This window comes from Artemia franciscana, chromosome 9 (assembly GCF_032884065.1).
Source record: "Artemia franciscana chromosome 9, ASM3288406v1, whole genome shotgun sequence".
Lineage (NCBI taxonomy): Eukaryota > Metazoa > Arthropoda > Branchiopoda > Anostraca > Artemiidae > Artemia > Artemia franciscana.
The window spans coordinates 1,453,245-1,473,845 of record NC_088871.1 but is presented as its reverse complement, the minus strand read 5'-3'; the positions used below and the strand labels follow the sequence as shown (position 1 = coordinate 1,473,845).

The following is a 20,601-nucleotide window of genomic DNA, read 5'->3' as shown; positions in this document are numbered from 1 at the left end:
GCTGTAGGGGGCGGGGGCCTTTCTCACAGACATAATTTCTGGACCCTTCAACTACGAAGGAAAAAATTGTTATATCCAAATTTGATTGGAGGTGTTAGGCGAAATGATGAGCGTGGAGGGGGAGGGGTTGCTTTCAAATCACTTTGAATCTTAGCAAGGGCACAGTAACTTCAAATTTCAAACTAAATGAGCCATATGTGAAGTTTATACGACCGCCCATTCCGTATGAACTTTATATGCCCTCATGGTATAACTTACAACCCTATCGCCAGGGTGCTGGGGTTGTATTAATCCTAGAGACATTATTTTATGTTCTTTGGACTATCTTGACCAGAATCGCTATCTTATAATTTCAATTAGATGCGTTCGGTGAAAAGAGGGGTTGTCGGGGTGGGGAGAGGGCTAAATGCTTTACATCACTTTTGACTCTTAAAAGGGAACTAGAAGTTCCAATTCTCAACCAATTGAGCTTCCTCTGAAGTTTATACAACCATCCTTTCCATAAAAACCTTAAATGTCCCCGGAGTATAGCTTACAAATTTTGCCCCCAGGCTCTGGGGATTTGTTTCAACCATAAAAGCCTTGTTATATGATAGTTAAACTATTTTGAATAAAATGTTTATCTCAAATTTCTATTAGATGTATTTTGGGACAATACAACGCGTGGGTGTGTTTTGAGTGGAGGGTAGGGTAGCTGCCCTCTGGTCATTTTGACTCTTAAAAAGGGCACTAGTGCTTCTGATTACCAACGCTTTTCATAAATACCTTATTTGCTCCCAGGGCATAACTTACAACCCTTGTCCTGAGGGCTGGGGGGGGGGAGTTTTCATCCTCAAAGACATAATTTTCAGACCTTTCAACTATGTTGAACAAAATGGTTGTCTCAAAATTTGATCGGAAGTGTTTCAGGAAGTGATGGGCGTGGGGGGGGATTTGCCCTCTGATAACTTTCGACTAATAACCTCTTTTAAACCTCTACGGTTTTTGAAACCTCTACGACTACGCTTCACGGGCATAATATGCCCTTGAAGCGTAATATGCCCATGATGCCCGTGAGGCATAATATGCCTCACGGGCATAACGTACAACTCTTGTCCTGAGGACTGTGGAATGTTATCATCGTCAAAGACATAATTTCCTGACTTTACAACTACGTTCAACAAAATTGCTATATCAAAATTCTGATCAGAAATGTTTAGATAAATGATGGGCTTGGGGGGCACTCGCCCTCTGATTACTTTCGACTATCAAAAGGGGGACTAGCCCTCTCAATTTCCAATCAAATGCACCCTTTTTGAAGTTTCTGTGATAATGATTTCTATAAAAACCTTATATGCTCCCAACGCATAATTTACAACCCTCACCCTGAGAGTCGTGGGGGAGGGGTTGTCATCCTCAAAAACATATTTTCTGGACCTTTCAACTACGTTGAACAAAACATCTGTCTCAAAATTTTGATTGGATCTCTTTGGGGAAAGGGCGAGGAGTTAGTTTCCCTTCAAAGGGCACTAGCTGTTTCAATTTCTAATCGAATGAGCCCTTTTAGAAGTTTCTATGACAACTCCTACAATACAAAGTGCCCTCGTCTAAGACCAAAAAAAAACATTGTTGTAACATCGTTCTTTACTTAGGGAGCGCTGTTGCGCTGCCTATGATATATTCCACGGTCCTTGAAGTTCATAGTTTTGTCTATTGACAGTAATTCATTCCAGTGCCCATATGTGGATTTGCAGCTATTAGTCTTCCTTTTCCTCCACTGTCTATATATTTCCTCCACTCCTTTGACTGGATCTGTTAGACAGAATGTGCAATTCAAAACATCGCTGTGGATTATCATTAGTGAATGAAAAGTTCTTATATCTCCTTTGGTTGCAAGGACAACATTGAGAGAAGGAAAACAAGTATTTTCTAACATTTTGTTTAAAACCCTTGCCAGTATTTATGATAAGCAATATTTCTAATAAGGGCAACTTACTTTAGCAAGAGTAAAAATTAGTTAGAATAAGTAAGAATTACTATTTGTCCGCCTTTTCTTCTACTGTCTACGTGTTTCCTCCATTCCTTTTAAAGGAACTGTCAACTGTCAGACAGAATAGGGGCAACTCAAAACAGATCCCTAAGAATCGTTTTAATAAAGGAAAAGTTATTTTTAAAATCTTCCTTCTTCTCAAAGCTAAACCAGGAAACATGAAAAACAATATATCTCATGGCATTAGCAAGATTGAAGCTAAAATGTTTAAATAATTGCATAGATTAAATAAAGCTTTAGTATCCTTTTTTTCATTTAATCATTTTGTATTTCGTATCTATATATTTCGTATGTTTATTTTTTGAACATTATGTTTTATAGGGATTTTAAGTCAAAGAATGTACTTTTGAAATCTGATTTAACGGCGTGTATTGCTGACTTTGGATTGGCATTTATTTTCACTCCTGGTCAATCTATTGGCGATACTCATGGACAGGTATGGAATCTCTCTATTATTTCTCTTTTTTACTCTTTTCTTCCCTTTATCTCTTCGTTAAACTTTCTGTTATTCTTTCTATGGCTTAAGAATATTTTAAGGTGTGAAATAAAAATTTTATTATAATCATAAAAATTATTATTATAATTTATTATAATCTATATTTTCGTATAAATTTATTTATAATTTATATTTATTATGCTTATAGATATATATAAATATATTTTCATTGTTGTTTGATCTGACGCTCATAGTCTGATGAAACTATAGTTTGAAAATAAATTTTGCAACTTTATCCCAAGTATTGATCAAACGCTTTACTGTTTGAAATACAAGTCGTTTTCATTAGAAAAACAACTTACACTCTAAGAGCGATTGAAGCGAAAATATTTTAAATACAGGTAATTTTTTTAATCATACAGAAATTATTAACGCTTTAACAGCGTTTGAGGGGCCTAGCTTCATTTTTATATGTTGTAATTTCTGTTCTTTTTTAGTTCTTGTTGTTTGTTCATTTTAATGCAATTTTTTTTAGGTTTCATTTAGTGATTCCTAATAATTTTGTTTGTATTAAATTTGACCTGTTTACAGTCTTGTTCTGCTCTTGGTTTCAAAAGCACATCGCTCTTTACTAAGTCGAACCTTATGAGTTGACTCTGATATCACAAATATAATGTTTATAATAAGTGAGTGTCAATCAGTAAGAACATTATTAAACGAATTGTCAAAATCACTTTCGGATGCACCAAAATCCCCTCACCTCCAAAAACTAAGAAATTGACTATGACCCCAAATTCGTCCCCCTTTCTGGAACTTTGAATTTGGCTATGCACCCAAAATCATCTCTCCTCCAGAAACTTGGAAATTGGCTATGCACACTATCTTCTGGAAACTTAGTTATGCACTCAAATGTTCCTCCCTTTTGGAAACTCAGAAATTAGTTTAGCACCCAAATTCAGGAAGTTCTACCCCTCAGTTCGCCTTTGTGTACATAACCATTAGTATTTGAGCTGTCTACAACTCAGATATGTTAACTTTCATGTTTAGTTTCCCTATGTTTTTTTTCGTTTATTTTTATATCGGTTGATTCACTTTGAAGTTCGTCTGTTTATTGGGGAGTTTTCTAGTAATAATGGTAAGTTGGACGCACTGGTCGAGCAGTCATTCTAGCCTGTAAAAACAGTCATTGAAATATGATTGGATATTTGATGCTGAACGACATCTGTAATAACAATCTATACAAGAATGTAAGTAAGTAAGTAAGCAATACGGCGCTAGACCCTTAAGATCCAAACCGGCGGTGCTGATCTACGTTTCTTGGCCCTTCAGCCAGAAAGTGCAATGGGGGGCTAGGGGCCAACCATCCTGTGCTTTCGCACACTCTTCCTGTTTACCCTCCAGAGATTTCTCCAGGCATCTATTTAGAGCTGGGTTGACTCTGGCTGAGCTAACAGAGTCATGCTACCGACCCCCATCCCGAACCAAATCGTCGGCCATGCCTAGGATTGAACCCACGCCCCATGGACAAAGAATTGTCAAACCAGCGCGCCATCCAATGGCTGGCGTATAGAATGGTAAAAGCTATTCTATACTAGAATGGCTTTTGTTCAAATGAAAGTAGGATGAAAAAACTGCTCGTTTGACTTTTTTATACTTAAAGAAAGAAGAAGAAAAAGAAAGATCAACAGTAATGTTTTTCTAGTCTAAGTGGCAGTTCTTAAAAGCTGCGAGTCCGTTTTTTTCAGCGCATGAACCTACCATAAGAGTTAATACCCCCTTTTCCTCCCTCAGAAAAATTCCGACAGCTTAATAATTGAAAAATTGTGAAAATAAACCTGATACACTCAAATTCTCACTTTATACGTATCCTTATATATATTTATTTAAGTATTATTTTTTTATTTCTTGCAACCATTGTTTAAGTTTTTTTATGCTTTATTTTTGTTGATGTCAATATCTGTCTCTCTAGCCTTTATATTTCTTTTATGTATAGAGATTTTTTTTCGTGGGCTCCTTTATTAATTCATGGGCTATAAATCCTATAGCTTCTAACAATTCAACGGAGCGCTTGATCATCTAAGACCAACACACCTGCGTGTGTATTTTCCCAATCGTACTGCATTTAAAGCTTCACTTTTAATTGTCCCTCATCTGAAGTTCCAACTTCCTTCAAATCTTTTCTTTACAACTTGTTCCTACTCATCCGAGCACGTCCTTTTTTGCATGGCCTGTGCTGGATTGCCAAAAAGACAAATCAATGGCTAGGCCTGCCTTATTTATGTATGTATAAATTTATTTGCCATCAAAAGAAACAGATGGAGTATAAGATAAAAAAGCATATACGGTTACTTGTCCATTGTGGAAGCCGTAAGAGGTACTTCGCATATTTATAATATGTAGACCGCAATTCTTTCTTATCTTCCTTTTGGAATATCCTCCAAAAGGGACTTAAATACAGATAATGGGGAAGTGCCTTTGCATTGTTATATTGGTCCCTGAAGAAATTAATAAATAAACGTACTTGTGTATACAAAAACTTTTATACATTTTTTCAGCACATGATTTGCATTTCTAAATCAAAAGCAGTTTTGTTTGTACGTTGTTTATGCGTTCGTTGGAAACTGTTGTTTATATGTTCACAGATGTTTGTAGAATGCCAAGCGTGAGAATGCTGAAAACTTTAGTAGAGCGAAGAAAAAGGAGGTGAACCGCGGCCGGAAACTGTTTTCTCATATTACACACAGCCAGGCGTTGGCCGAAATATTTGTATTCTTCTTTTTTGTCACTGGCTATTATCTATCTTGTTGTTCTTCGCTGTCGCTCATTTTCTCATTTGCTTATGCAATCATTTTTTTTTATTCATTTTAACTGGTTTTTTTTCTAATTCTACGAAGCTAGCACATTTCCGCCATGAGTGTCACATTAAAATTCCTTTTTTTTAGGTTGGCACCAGGCGTTATATGGCACCCGAAGTTTTAGAAGGTGCAATTAACTTTAACCGAGATTCTTTTTTGAGAATTGATATGTATGCTGTTTCTCTTGTTCTTTGGGAAATATTGACTCGATGCTCCACCACCGAGGTAAGTATTAACATCTTTTCTTTTTTTTTGATCCCACTCAGAGGAAGGAGCAAAATGTCTTGAAGTTCGCATTACTTAATAATGAATGTAGCTCCAAATGAAACTCGTACTTTAAGTAGGAAAACGCACGAGTCTGAAAAAAAAGAAAAGAAAAATCGAGCCCCTTTTTGATTTCTTATTTTTTTACGCATTACTAGAAATAACAACATTAATTAATTGACATTCATTGTTTTGACAAATCTGGGATACTTAAATAATTTCTTAGACCCCACTGCTTTTCCATTTACGTAAAAGCAAAAAAAAAAAAGGATTTTTAGTTTCGACAAATACTTCAGGGAAACAAATACTGGGATACTTAAGTGATCTTTAAGTTTAATTTTCCCAAGGGCCATTACATTATTATCAAAACCAGTGTATTCTGGTGCTTTATCGTCTTTGTTATTGGTTTTCTCTTGTCTTTAGGAATTGATCGGTTTAACTTCTGTAGGGCTAAAATAATTTGAATCATTTTGTATTTTAATCGTGTTCCTTGAGACATTCAGACTCGAAAGAAAAGTTGTTTTAGTAGGAAAACAGGTGCCGGAAGATCCAATAGATAAACGAGGCCCTTTATTTGATTTCCTTATTTTGAGACTCATTACTAGACAAAAGTGGCCTAATTTACGCGTCTCGTGTGCGCTTACTTTATTATCTCGATTAAAAAGAAATCTCTCGGTCTTCAAAAGAGTTATTAACATCTTAAACTTCCAAAGTTAATATTTTTATTAAACTTTTGCTCTATTTAAGGATTCCATAAACATATTTTTCTTCAAGAGATGGCGTTGAGTCCTAATCCCAATTGTTTATCAGATAAATGTGAGATAAAATCAGAAATTTTATATCAGATAAAGGTTTTAATCTAAAAATACCTCAGCTTTATATTAATAAGTTCACGATGCCAGAGCATGATGTTAAAATGATCTTCTGATTGGTGTGCGTCCCCCTGAGTCGCGAAAGTGGCGAGTTTACTTGTTTTAAGTTAAGTTACTAACAAGGTCATACTAAGCTTCTAATAAGATTACTTTTAAGTGGTATCTGTGATCTTTTAAGCTGTGAGGCTGAAAAACTAATAATGAAAACATGCTCGAAAATTAATTGCCTGTCAAGAACGTATATTTAGGAAAGCATATTTTTGTCAGCGTATAACTATAAGGACTAAGAAACATAACTCTAACCCCTCCTAAGGTCTGTAATTTTGGGATTTAGTCTTTCCGTAAAATCAAACCCAAAATGAAGAGTTCTTCATTGGTAAAATGACAAAAATAAAAATTCCCAACGTCTATTATAGTAGGCGCATAACTGTTTGTTTAAGGTAGAAAAGGTAGAATTTCCGTAATAATTACCTATTCTCTTCTATAGCTGGTTCATCAGAAGACAAAATATGTTTTTGATTATTAATCGGAATACAGGAAAGAGGAAGGGACAATCAGACCCGAAGCCTCCTGGAACATATTCCCAGTTTTTCGCGTATAATAAACGTGATATTCAATCTAGCCTCCTGTTCCCCAACTCAGCCTACCCTCTGGTTTTTCAGTGCTAAAAGTTAAGACCTGGCTCTTGTTTGGCTGGAGAACATGTTCGGGTCACCGTGCTTGTTTGATGCCCTTAGGCACGGGTGCAAACAAATTATATCCCTTGTATCTTATCCCTCGACGTCCGTCTGGGGTCATGAACCTAGCTTCAGTTTATCCAATCTTGGCAGCGTACTCCACAAAATACCCCCATCGTGACTAGACACTGGACAAAATGGCCACTGTCTGGACCGTGACTGTAATTAGCAGTAATAGGTCTTTATTTATGGATAGATATTAGCAAAGCCTACTTCTCTCAGGGCCACCACGTAAAGGCTTTCACCAGTACCTTCACCGTTTTATAGTGTGGCGGCTAATTAGGTTATACGACAGCATGCAAATTTGATAATCCGGTCTATAAGAGTTCAAGTACTAGCTCTTAAAGCATAAAAAAAGCAACACTTTAATTCTTGTGAAAAGCTAAATTACATAGAGAAGTTATTCCAAGAATCAGGCAAGTTCACTATTCTTGTCTATTGAAAAGTCTTGATTCCCATTCATCTTCCCATCACTAAATAATGGTGAAGCAAGGGACTAAAACGGCTTCAGGTTGTTTTTTGAAGTAAGGCATTATCAGGGAAACTGAAATGGTATGCGGAAAGTTGTTGCGTTGTGTGAATGTATCCTTAGACTAAAATTGCATACCTGTGGATTTCGTAATCGATACAAGGCACCTACACTGGTAGTAAGGGGTCTTCTAGCTCGTACTCTCTTAAAATCAATAGATTATTTTGTTTGTTTTTTATTATTTTTAATATCAGTCGCATAGTTCCCCTAAAATAAATTCCTGTGCAAGTGCCTTATACAGGCTTCTCAAGGCTATACCTCGTATTGCCAGGGCTATACATCGTATTGCCAGGGCTATACCTTGTATTACATGAATTGGGGAGGGGGAGAAGACTTGATACCGTTTAGAAACGGTTCTTACAGACCCAACAGTAATCGATTCTTTTCAGAACGGAGGGGGGATAGAGTAAGGCAAAGGAGAAGTGTGAGTTTGGGAAGCCTACCGTTAAATAAATTCCCACGTAATACGTATTGGAATCGAGAAGTGGCTGCCAACTGTGATGGTTTTATATTTTTAGTTTTATTTTTTATAGATTTTTTTATTTTCTAAAATATAGTATATATTTATAAATATTTATATTTATAAAGTCTTATAAAAGATAGTTTTATAGTTTATAAAGTCTTTATATTTTTGTAAAGTCTTTCTGTTAATATTTTATAATAGTCTTTATATTTATAATGTCTTCTAAAAGATAGTTTTATATTTTATGTGTATATAGTTTTATATTAGTTAGAGGACCGTGAGATATACTAATCTATGTAACTTTGTGCTCTTTTTGTTACATTTACTAAGCTATTATGTTAAAATATGTTGCACACATGTAAAATTTTCGTTTGGAAAAATGATTTGATTTATATAAAAAAGACAGTGTTTAATTGATTTTTTAATTTTTTCAGTGCGAAGCCACGGACTACATGTTACCTTTTGAGGCGGAAGTCGGCCAACACCCAACTTTGGAGGATATTCAAGAATGTGTTGTCCATCAAAAGAAGCGGCCCGTAATAAAGGATGTATGGAAACGACATCCGGTAAATGAATATTTTTTCGCGTTGCGTATATTTTTATCCAGGATTTAAGAGAATTGTCCCTATTAAAATAGGGACACGACTTGTAGTAACCCAAAAAATACCCTGAAACCCCCCTAAAAATGGTGTCAGATCGAAACAAAAAGTGCACCATTATTTTGCCTTGGTCACAAGTACTATTCAGGAGACTTAAAGTTCCTTGGCCTGAACAACGAGGAAAGTCCGTTGGTTTGAAAAACAAGGAATGCTGCAACCTTCTAAAATCTGCATGGGAAGCATCTTTTTTCCACAGCTAGTGGGGCACTTGCCATCATAGAAAGCTGCTTAAGGGCTCATTTTAAAGGAAGTTGCTACACTCAGTGCTTTATGTAATTAACAAAAAACAATATTAAAAATAAATCTTATTTTTCTTAATTTATTTCGTAAACCGAGACCGACGTTCGTCAGTAACAAGGTTAATTAAAGTTTTCCTAAAATCACTGATTACTTCTCCTATTTCAGAAATCGTATTCATAATCCTCAGTACTTTATCTCTTCGCAACCACAAACGGAAGTGTATAGTAGAGTGTTGAGATTAGATTTTTATGCCAACACCAGCATTTTAATTATACCTCCCAATTCTTTCCATAATAAGATTGCACCAGAAAAAGAAAAAACATGCTTGATCTTTTTCTCTTATCTATTACATTATTCATTTATATTCTTTCTTATTCTCACCAGGGAATTGCTACATCCAGTGCTTTATGTAATTAACAAAAAATAATATTTAAAATAAATCTTATTTTTCTTAATTTAATTCGTAAAACGAGACCGACGTTCGTCAGTAACAAGGAAGAGAATAGAAAGTTCGCATAAGGGGAATACAGTCGGCGGATAGCTATTTTTTTAGTTTGACTTAACAGCTCCGAGAAGGGTGCTAATGCTGATAAATGGGGCATAGCAGACGTATTATATATCATTCCTAGGACTGCCCGCCTATACCTAGATTTACACGGAATAAGATATCGTCCTTTGCAGTCCTTCACTTAGTATCTCAAGTAGGAGGAATCTGGTATGCTTTAAGCTAGTAATACTAGAGGAACGCTTTGCAAAATGTGATCCAAAGTGAATATTTTCAGCAGGTGAATGACCAGTTGACTTTCTGCACCAAATTCACTCTTTTGCGGGTTAAAACTCATGACCAATTTTTCTGTACTCATAACTTAGAATATCAAAGCTCTCCTTCATAGCAGCATAAGTTTCACCATATCAACTGCATAATTAGCCAATGACAGATCAAGGCCTTTAAAAATAAACTAATTATAACGTTTCTTAAGCCTCGGCTACTTTATTCTTATAAAGAGGAGGGGAAGAGACACCACTCTGTCGAATCCCTTTCCGCACTTTTATTTTTCCTATTTCTGCCAAAAGATTTGTAATAATTGTATGGGCATGCTTTTTGCCCTTTTTGAAATCAAACTGATGGTCTTGTGTTGAACAAGTTTGGTTTGTATCATCAATCCCCAACAGTTCCAGCAAATTGAACAAGGTAGGCGACACAGTCATCGACCGGTAGGAATTACAACTACATCTATTTTTCTCTTTTTTTTGGAACTGAGGTAAGAACACCGGCACAGAATATATTGGGAGCTGCTCCACGATTGAAACATAATTTGATTCAGCATTTCTCGATGGCGAACTAAATTCAGTACCGTACACTAGGTGCAAGCCGCTTAGCTTATCAATTCCATGATATCTTTCATTTTCTTTGTGTAATAATGGATATTTGCTGTAGTTCTAGTAAAACCTAGAACACGAGAATTCTCACAAAGAGCTTCATTTAATTGAACCGGAGAAGTTCCCTCTGACAGAGGAACGGATGGTGAAAGTTCAGTAGAAAAATATTCCGTCCACCGCTTTTCACTTGGGAGTGTAGACATCAAGGGATCGCTACCGCTTTTTATGGCACTTGGTATTAACCAAGTGACATATAGCAATCGCCAATTCTGTCGGTCTGTCTGTCGGTCTGTATCGGTCTGTCTGTCTGTCTGTCGGTCCCGGTTTTGCTACTTTAGGCACTTCCAGGTAAGCTAGGACGATGAAATTTGGCAGGCATATCGGGGACGGGACCAGCTTAAATTAGAAATAGTCGTTTTCCCAATTTGACCATCTGGGGGGGGGAGTGGGGGCCCGGTTAATTCGGAATAAATAGAAAAAATGAAGTATTTTTAACTTATGAATGGGTAATGGGATCTTAATGAAATTTGATGTTTGGAATGGTATTGTGTCTCAGAGCTCTTATTTTAAATCCCGACGGGATCTGACGACATTGGGGGGAGTTGGAGGGGGGAAACCTAAAATCTTGGGAAACACTTAGAGTGGAGGGATCGGGATGAAACTTGATGGGAAAAATAAGCACAAGTCCCAGATACATGATTGACATAATCGGAACGGATCCGCTCTCTTTGGGGTTGTTGGGGGGGGGAGGGTAATTCTGAAAAATTAGAAAAAATGAGGTATTTTTAACTTATGAACGAGTTATCAGATCTCAATGAAATTTGATGTTTAGAAGGATATCGTGTCTTAGAGCTCTTATTTTAAATCCCGACCGGATCTGGTGACATGGGGGGGAGTAGGGAGGGGGAAACCTAAAACTTGGAAAACACTTAAAGTGGAGGGATCGGGATGAAACTTGGTGGGAAAAATAAACACAAGTGCTAGATCCACGATTGGCATAAACGGAACGGATCCGCTCTCTTTGGGATAGTTGGGGGGGGGGGGGGGGGTATTTCTGAAAAATGAGAAAAAATGAGGCATTTTTAACTTTCGAACAGGTGATCGGATCTCAATGAAATTTGATATTTAGAAGGATATCGTGGCTCAGAGCTCTTATTTTAAACCTGACCAGATCTGGTGACATTGGGGGGTGGGTGGGAGGGGGAAACCTAAAACTTGGAAAACACTTAGAGTGGAGGGATCGGGATGAAACTTGGTGGGAAAAATAAACACAAGTGCTAGATGCACGATTGACATAAACGGAACGGATCCGCTCTCTTTGGGATAGTTGGGGGGGGGGGGGTTATTTCTGAAAATGAGAAAAAATGAGGTATTTTTAACTTTCGAACAGGTGATCGGATCTCAATGAAATTTGATATTTAGAAGGATATCGTGGCTCAGAGCTCTTATTTTAAACCTGACCAGATTTGGTGACATTGGGGGGGAGTTGGGAGGGGGAAACCTAAAACTTGAAAAACACTTAGAGTGGAGGGATCGAGATGAAACTTGGTGGAAAAAATAATCACGAGTCCTAGATACATGATTGACATAACTGGAACGGATCCGCTCTCCTTAGGGTAGTTGGGGGAGGGGTTAATTCTAAAAAATTAGAAAAAATGAGGTATTTTTAACTTACGAACGGGTTATCGGATCTCAATGAAATTTGATATTTAGAAGGATATTGTGTCTCAAAGTTCTTATTTTAAATCCTACTGGATCTGGTGACGTTGGGGGAAGTTTGGGGTGGGGGAACCTAAAATCATGGAAAACGCTTAGATTGGAGGGATCGGGATGAAACATGGTGGGAAAAATAAGCAGAAGTCTTACATACGTGATTTACATAATTGGAACGGATCCGATCTATTGGGGGGGGGGGGTGAATTCTGAAAAAAAGGAAAAATGACGTATTTTTAACTTACGAAGGAGTGATCAGATCTTCATGAAATTTCATATTTAGAAGGACCTCGTAACTCAGATCTCTTATTTTAAATCTCAACCGGATCAAGCGTAATTGGGGGGGGGGGACCGGAAATCTTAGAAAATACTTAAAGCGATGAGATCAGGATGAAACTGGATGGGAAGAATAAAAACCTGTCTAAGATACGTGACTGACATAACCGGACCGGATCTGCTCTCTTTGATGGAATTTGAGGGGGGGGGGGGTAATTTTGAAAATTGAGGTATTTGTAACTTACGAAAGGGTGACCAGATCTTAATGAAATTTGATATTTAGAAGGATCTTGTGCTTTAAAGTTCTTATTTTAAATTCCGACCAGATCCTGTGACGTTGGGGGGGAGTTGGAGGGGAAAACCGGAATTCTTGGAAAACGTGAAAATTGGGGTATTTTTATCTTACGAATAGTTGATCGGATCTTAATGGAATTTGATTTTTAGAAAGAATTCATGTCTCAGAGCTCTTATTTCAAATCCCGACCAGATCGTTTGACATTGAGGGGAGTTGGAGGGGGAAATCTTGGAAAAGCACTTGGAGTGTAGGAATCGGGATGAATAGAATATTCGGGATGAATCGGGAGGAATCGGGATGGATAGAATAAACAAATATTCTTGATACGTGATTGACAGAATCGTACTGGATTCGCTCTCTTTGGGGGAGTCGGGGGAGGGGTTCAGTGATTTGGCGAGTTTGGTGCTTCTGGACGTGCTAGGACGATGAAAATTGATATGCGTGTCAGGGAGCTGCACAATTTGACTTGATAAAATCGTTTTCCCAGATTCGACCATCTGGGGTGCTAAAGGGAGAGGAAAAATTCGAAAAAATTAGGTATTTATAACTTACGAGTGGGTGATCGGATCTTAATGAATTTTGATATTTAGAAGGACATCGTGACTCAGAGCTCTTATTTCAAATCCTGACTGGCATTAAGCCTTCCTTTTTAAACCAATCTATTGATTCATAGAATTTTGTTAGAGCTCATACCGTATGATCTCTTGGCTGTTAGCTTTTCTCGCCTCGTCACAAGTGCCATATGAGCTCTTAGCTCGTGTTTATTATTTAAAACCTTACAAGTTTCATTGGGAATATCCTTTAGTCTCTCAGAGGAAATATCAATTACTGTGACCTTGTACTTAGTCCACACTTAAGAGAACCTGCCCTTTATCACCATTATCACCCTGTAAACACCATAGTATCGTATTCAAGACCGGAGCGTGGCCTCTCACATTCAATCCATAAGCCGAACCATAACGTAGACGCGCAGCCACAAGATCAGGTTTCATGGACCACCTAGGTCCTTCCGAAAAGATATGAATCCTCCGGAGAGGTACGGCTTCCACGCTACGCAGGGCATGGATAATCTTTAAGCAGTAAATATTCAGTAGGATTCGTTTTCCATTTTGAAGAATGTCCAAGCTATTTTGAAGTAGCTGAAACGACACTTTATTTTAGATAGAAAATCGTTCAGTGTGCACATATGAACAGCGGCATCGATTTTCTCCCGGAATCAGATTTACAAAATCACTTTATTTTGACTGCATTATTAATGCGGGTTGGCTCCGTTTCAAATATAGAGTTAAGTGGGGAGGGGTCGGAAGCGCATATATCACGGTCGACATGGCTCAAACCTGATAGTCTGATTCCATTCCAATTGGGGAAAAGTCTAGACAAGCGATGGAAGCCGGTTTTTATGTGCGTTTATTGAAGAAAATAAAACAACAGTCTGCTTCAGGATTGAATTGCATACTGGTGAGGGTCTGGAGGTCAAGTAGTACTCTGTTGCTGTACCTCAACTCACTTGTTTTCACTTCAGTTGCGAACAAGATGGATTGGCGACCAAACTTCAGAACACTGGTAGGAGCACCTATATTTAAGAAAGAGGACCAAAATGAACATGACAGTTACACTTGCATCCACTTGGGAATGCTATAAGCAAGTTGTTTTCTGGGAAAATCGAAACCAGACTAATAAAGTGGTTGAATAAGAATAAAAAAGTCCGTATACAGGATTTATGTTTGGAAGAGGGAGGTATTTTGGTTGGGGGGAAGGGTGTTTACAAAAACACTTTACCAAAGACATCGAATTTTTTTTATGCCCATTTTTGTAAGCTTTTTTACGAGTCGAACAAACGTTTAAATTTCAAGGGGGTGGGGGGGGGGTCAAACATGGTACCATAATCATTGATATGGTCTTGGACATAGTACTAATGATCAGCTTTTTGTTTTAAATTGTATAGTAAAAAACAGTTAAGTAAGAAAGGATGTAAACTATATCTGGCATTTATATACAGACTTAACTTTAGCCGTGAAGGTAACGGAAGGTCGTATTATTTAAGCAGTTAAAGGTCACATATGTCTTTTAGTTGTGACGGCAACGAAAGGCTACATTATTTAAACAATATTTTTTGTAACATTATGATATATAGATACATAAACCAATATTTCTTACTTAGGCAGTTTAGGCTATGCATTACGTGTGTGAAATTGGGGAATACGAAATTGCTACTAAATTGGAATGTGTTCCGGTTCAGGATTTTGAAAGGGTTTCCGGGGTAAATAGATTCAACTAAATTATTAAGTTGAATAATTTGATAGTTTGGGGTAGCCTAGGGCTGATGCCGTTGCGACGTAAAATACTGGTACCTATTATATGATATAGGTGAAAGCTTCTTAATATGCCTATGTTCTCTTTTGCAAAAGTAGCGTGGTTTGATCATCTGCATGAGGATAAGAGTGGTGTAGGGTCAGCTGGGTAAAGTAAACAGTGGATGATTGTCGTCTGATTGAGCTCTGTAGCGGGTATGGAAGTAGATGTCGGTTTGGCACGGGGAGGTGGCAAAGACTCGGTCGCTAGATCTGTTTTGACAGGTTTAAAGAGATGTGAGGGAAAGACATTTACTTTTGGGTAGGAGTGTGGGTTATGAGTAGGGCTATTTGGTAAGAACAAGAGAGACAGGTTACCATTTGGAGAAAGATGAGAGTACATAGGTTGGATCAGGCAGAAAGACCGTCTTTTTGCAAAATGTGTGAAGGTATTGGAATTTTTTTTTTACATTCTGTAGGGGAGTGCAAAGAATTGGTAGATGCAAGGAAATAGTTTTTTTGTGGAATGCTTTATTTATGCTAATAATTGAAAAAAAAAGAAATAATAAAAAATAATTTTGGGGCAGTTCCGAAGCTGGAAAAATTATTGAGACTAGGGCTGAACTATAGAGTTCTATTTTAGGTTCTTTTCGGATTGCATTTACGTATTTATGTTCTGAATGTTCGGTGACGTCAGTTGATGGTTGGTGTTTTGTTAGTTTTATCATGGCCCTTGCTGGCTTCTGTATGAATAAGTTATTATACTATAGTTATTTGTTTTACAGGGTATGGCAACATTATGCATTACAGTTGAAGAATGTTGGGATGGAGACTCAGAGGCTCGCCTGTCCGCCTCATGCGTTTTAGAGAGACTTTCTGTATTGAATAAGCTCTATCAGGTATCACCTACCAGCTATCAGTCTGCCATCAGTACTCAGTTGACACCATGCCAAGTCACTCAGTTTACTTCTGTTCTATTAGACAACGAAAAATGACTACAATTTTGTTCAAAAGTGGTAAAGAAATGGTTCCTACTCGGCGGTGTGTACTCGGTGCAACTTTCATGCCCTCTTTATATCTTAAGCACGATAGTGCCAGATTGAAGATGTCAGTAGCGTATTTTTCGTATTTATGAGGTTACCTGGTGTTTTGCGCCCTTGCTTTTTGCCTGAATTGTGAAAAGATATGATATTTACTGTTAATTTTTTAAGTTTTATTTCGCTTGTATCCGACAAATGCTTTATTAACTTGTATTTTTAGTTCATTTTCATCCATGAAATAATAAGATTAAAAGTGTATTTATTGTTATTTTCTGTTAAAGATCTATTAAATCCATAACAGTTTTTGTTTTGAAGCCCCCATTCTGATTGAATGATAAAGAAAAACAGAAAATAAGCAAGCTATAATTTTCTCGGTGATCCCCCAGACAAGAAACACGGGTCAACAAAAGCACAAAATAATGAAAAGGAAGAGAAAAAATGCGATAAAAAGCGAAAGAATTAGGAACTATAAATTTAAAAAAAATCGCCGTTTTTTGTATATTTAAAGATTCCCCTCGTTATAACCAACGAATGCTATCCTAATCTTTTGTTCATATCTGTTGTTCAGATATGAACATAATCGTAGCTGAACTTGATATCCTAACCAACGTTCAGAATTTTTCGAATTTAAAGGAAGTAAAGATTAAAATGTTTTTTCACTTAGGAATGTTTTCTTTTTATCCCTTTTTCTCTTTCTTTTTTTAAGGTAAAATACTAAAATGAAAACCTAAAGAACTAGGGACTATAAATTCAAAAACAAAATCCTTTTTTTCCTACATAGGTCTATTTTGAAAGATTAAATAAAAAAAACAAATTTTTTTTTAACTGGAAGTAAGGAGCGACATTAAAACCTAAACCGAACAGAAATTATTCTTTCCGTTAGGTTTCCGTTAGAATGAGCCCTCTCGCGGCATTCTAGGACCACTGAGCCAATACAATCACCCCTGGAAAAAAAAAACAACAAACAAATAAACACGCATCCATGATCTGTCTTCTGGCAAAAAATGTAAAATTCCACATTTTTGTAGATAGGAGCTTGAAACTTCTACATTATTGTTTTCTGATACGCTGAATCTGATGGCGTGATTTTCGTTAAGATTGTATGACTTTTAGGGAGTTTTTCCCCCTATTTTCTAAAATAAGGCAAATTTTTTCAGGCTCGTAATTTTGGATGGATAAGACTATCCATCCTCCCTTCCTCCCCCTCCCCTCCATATTTTTTTGGCTCGTAAAAACGTAACTAAAGCTTGTAAACAAGTTTTGATGTGTTTTTTAATTTTTCTTGTAACCGACAACCCCCCCCCACCCCCGAACCAAAATCCCGGATACGCCCTTGATTATAGTACTTACAAGATTGAAAAATTAATCAAAATCAAGCTTTTCATCTTATTATTTTATCTGTGAATATAGAATATCAAAGTCCCCGGTGGAAGAATTACATCGATGTACCTGGTGACAACTTAGGCTAGGCTTTTATTTAGTGTTGTTTTTTTTGGCTTGAAATTGGCCCAAATGTATTGAGTGTTTACCCATTTTAATTCTTGGCAACTTTTGACTGTTCCAGAAACCAGAAAACTTAACTCAGGAGCTTGAATTATAACTTGGGAACAATTTGATTAGCCCGATCGATTTTATTTCAAAGAGTATGGGAAAGTTGTAGGAGTGCTGACTGGCGCTAGTGTGGAAAAGAAAAATCAGTAATGGCATCTATCATTGGTGAATATGTTTTGCCTAAAACTGCTGCATACTCGTCTTTTCAGACGCTGTAAAGTACAGGGGAGGGTCAAGAAATAGAAATATTCCTAGTAGGCCTACTATCTTAAAGTTAAGTAAACTGATTTAGTTGGATCAAAGGATTTCCCCCAAGCTAATCTAGGCTTACTTTATGTAACTGGACTTCGATCCTTGACAATATAAATGCTGATCGATTATCACTCTCAGACAAATTTGAGCTCTTATCCAAATAAATTGCAGATTAAATCTTATCCAAAAGAGCCGGGTTAAAACTTACGTAGCTATCGAGGGTTCACTACCCGCTTTTTTTATTTAAAAACTTTCTAGTTTCATTAGGGGAATACCCTTTGGTTTCTCAGAGAAAACATCAATTATCGTGACCTTGCACCTCGTCTACACTCAAGAGAACCTTCGCTTTGTAAACACCATAGTATCGTATTCAGGACCGGAACGTGGCCTTTCATATTCACTTCATAAGCCGAACCAGAACTTGGACACGCAGCCACAAGATCAGGTTTCCTGGACCACCCAGGTCCTTCTGAAGAGATATGAACCCTCTGGAAAGGTACGACCACGGCTTCTACGCTATGCATGGCATACATAATCTTTGAGCAATAAATATTCATTAGGATTCGTTTTCCATTTTGAAAAATATCTAAGCTATTTTGAAGTAGCTGAAACGACACTTTATTTTAGATAGAAAATCATCGAGCGTGCACATATGAACAGCGATGTCGATTTTGTCTCTATGAAATTTCCAAAACCACTTTATATTAACTGCATTACTCATATGGGTTGGCTCCGTTTCAAATGTACAGGTAAGTGGGGAGGGGTCGAAAGCGCATATACCAGGGTCTTGGTACCAGGTTTTGGTGTTTAGTACAACAGTTTCTTCTTTGCCACTGCCACTAATAGGTTCAACTCTAACGTTTTAACCAATACAAGAAAGAGTTAGTGTTTATCGTTAGTCGCCTATGAGTTGGTAAGAGTTATTCAGGGTTGAAATGGGTTGAATGTATCCGTTGTGTTAGCTTCTTTCTTTTTGGCCTTGTTCGGTTCATACGTCTTGTTGATAACACATATAGCTTATGCTTTTGACTTCAATCTATTTTGACAGTACCAGTATTTGAAATAGGCTATTTGATTTGGTTCGAACTAGAGTTTGAAATGACTATTGACGGTGCAAAATTATTTTGTGTTCTCGGTGTTCAAAATATAAAAGGAACTTATATTTTAGCAAACAGTTCTAAACTAAAATGGAAACAATTGCCTTTTTAATTGTCGTTGGAATTGATTACCACGCTTAAACTTGGAACTCACACAAACAATGTTATGTCCTTCCAATTTTTCCAGTATCACTGGCTCCAGAAATGGAAATTTGCACAATAAAAAAAAAAACGAACAAAAAACAAACTAATAACTACTATCATTTATTTTATAGATAGAGTTTTTAAGACAGAGATAGAAAAAAGTGGGGGTACTATGCTGCGAAGTGCCATCACACTGAAATTATTGGCACCTTGTGATTAAAGCTTTGAAATGTTTGTCGAAATTAGGAAGTTGATTTGTGTTTAAATGTAGCCAAATAAGATACTAGCTGTCAGGAAAAAGTTGTATCGAACGAGGCTGTTGTCTTTTCTTTTTTATGTGTAGGATTCTTTTGAAAACAATCCGGTAATATAAAATAACACTTATGTGTTGTGTCACTATGATAATGAGTAAACAAAAATATTTGATAATGAGTTTTGTATGATAATATTTCAACCCTTGAACATTATTTAATTATTTTGATGATCCTAAAAATTACTTGTAAAGGAAATACTAAAAGATATGGGTTTCAGTCGTGAATATAAATTGTATCATCCTAAAAATTGTTTATTTAGAATCCAGTGTGTTTATCTTCTGCTGTTTAGTACAACTCAATCGGTGTAAATGTCACCATTTTTGAATATGTCTCTTAGCTCCAGGGTTGCCATGGGCCTAAGAAAAATTATTCTGCCTAAAGCAGAGCAACATACTAAAGTTCTGTCTTAATGAAGTTTTGTCACTAAAACACCTTCTCTGATTTTCTAACTTTTTCTGAGAAATAAAGTTTTGATTTGAATTCTTTTTAATGCTTGTATTTTTGAACCTAAAAACTGTGTATAAGCACTAAACTTTTTTGAAAGATGTGCGAGGAGGTGGAGATTTTTGTCTTGAAAAATCACTAGAGATTGCACGACAAAACAAAATCCTTTGCAAAATAGTAATTAGCTAAAATCAGTGATATAATAATAGGGTGGCAATCCTGCTTAGCTATGCTCCATTGTCTTTTTTTTATTTTTTTTTTTTATTATAATTATTATTATTACAGTGTTGATCATTCTTTAGCGGCTTTAAAGTCTTTGTTTACTTTTCAAATTTTTGATGGTTTTGTTGTAGTTACTGGTGTCATAGAAACTTCAGAAAGGGATAATAAAAGATCCTCTTCTACCCTTGAATATTGAAATCTATAAATCGAATTAATGAATTTTTAATTCTAAAGCTCCAATTTGTTAATCGAATCATCAGTTCTGTTTATTATTATTAATTTTAGTTGTATTATATGTTAGACTTGTAAACTTTGTAATCTGTTATTTTGTTGTAATTTTAAGTGTGACCTGCATTGTTAATTCATAAATGATTGCAATTTTTATTATAGCCGTTAGTTTCTAACACCAGCTCCAAAATGACCCCTTTTACCAGTTCTGATTCTTGGACCTGCGTGTTAAATAACCATGTATTGACGCTGATACTTTTAAACTATTCT

The 20,601-nt window shown here is 36.5% G+C and overlaps 1 protein-coding gene across 1 annotated transcript in view; it reads left to right on the top strand.

The window, feature by feature from the left end:
* LOC136030864 (activin receptor type-2A-like) overlaps positions 1–17,052 on the top strand; it is a 68,873-nt gene extending 51,821 nt beyond the window's left edge. The window contains exons 9-12 of the mRNA XM_065709924.1: positions 2,351–2,465; positions 5,408–5,545; positions 8,620–8,751; positions 15,825–17,052. Of these exons, the coding sequence (XP_065565996.1) occupies positions 2,351–2,465; positions 5,408–5,545; positions 8,620–8,751; positions 15,825–16,034 (595 nt within the window). The 3' untranslated portion in view covers positions 16,035–17,052. The remainder of the gene's footprint in view (positions 1–2,350; positions 2,466–5,407; positions 5,546–8,619; positions 8,752–15,824) is intronic.
* Positions 17,053–20,601: the final 3,549 nt, after the last annotated feature.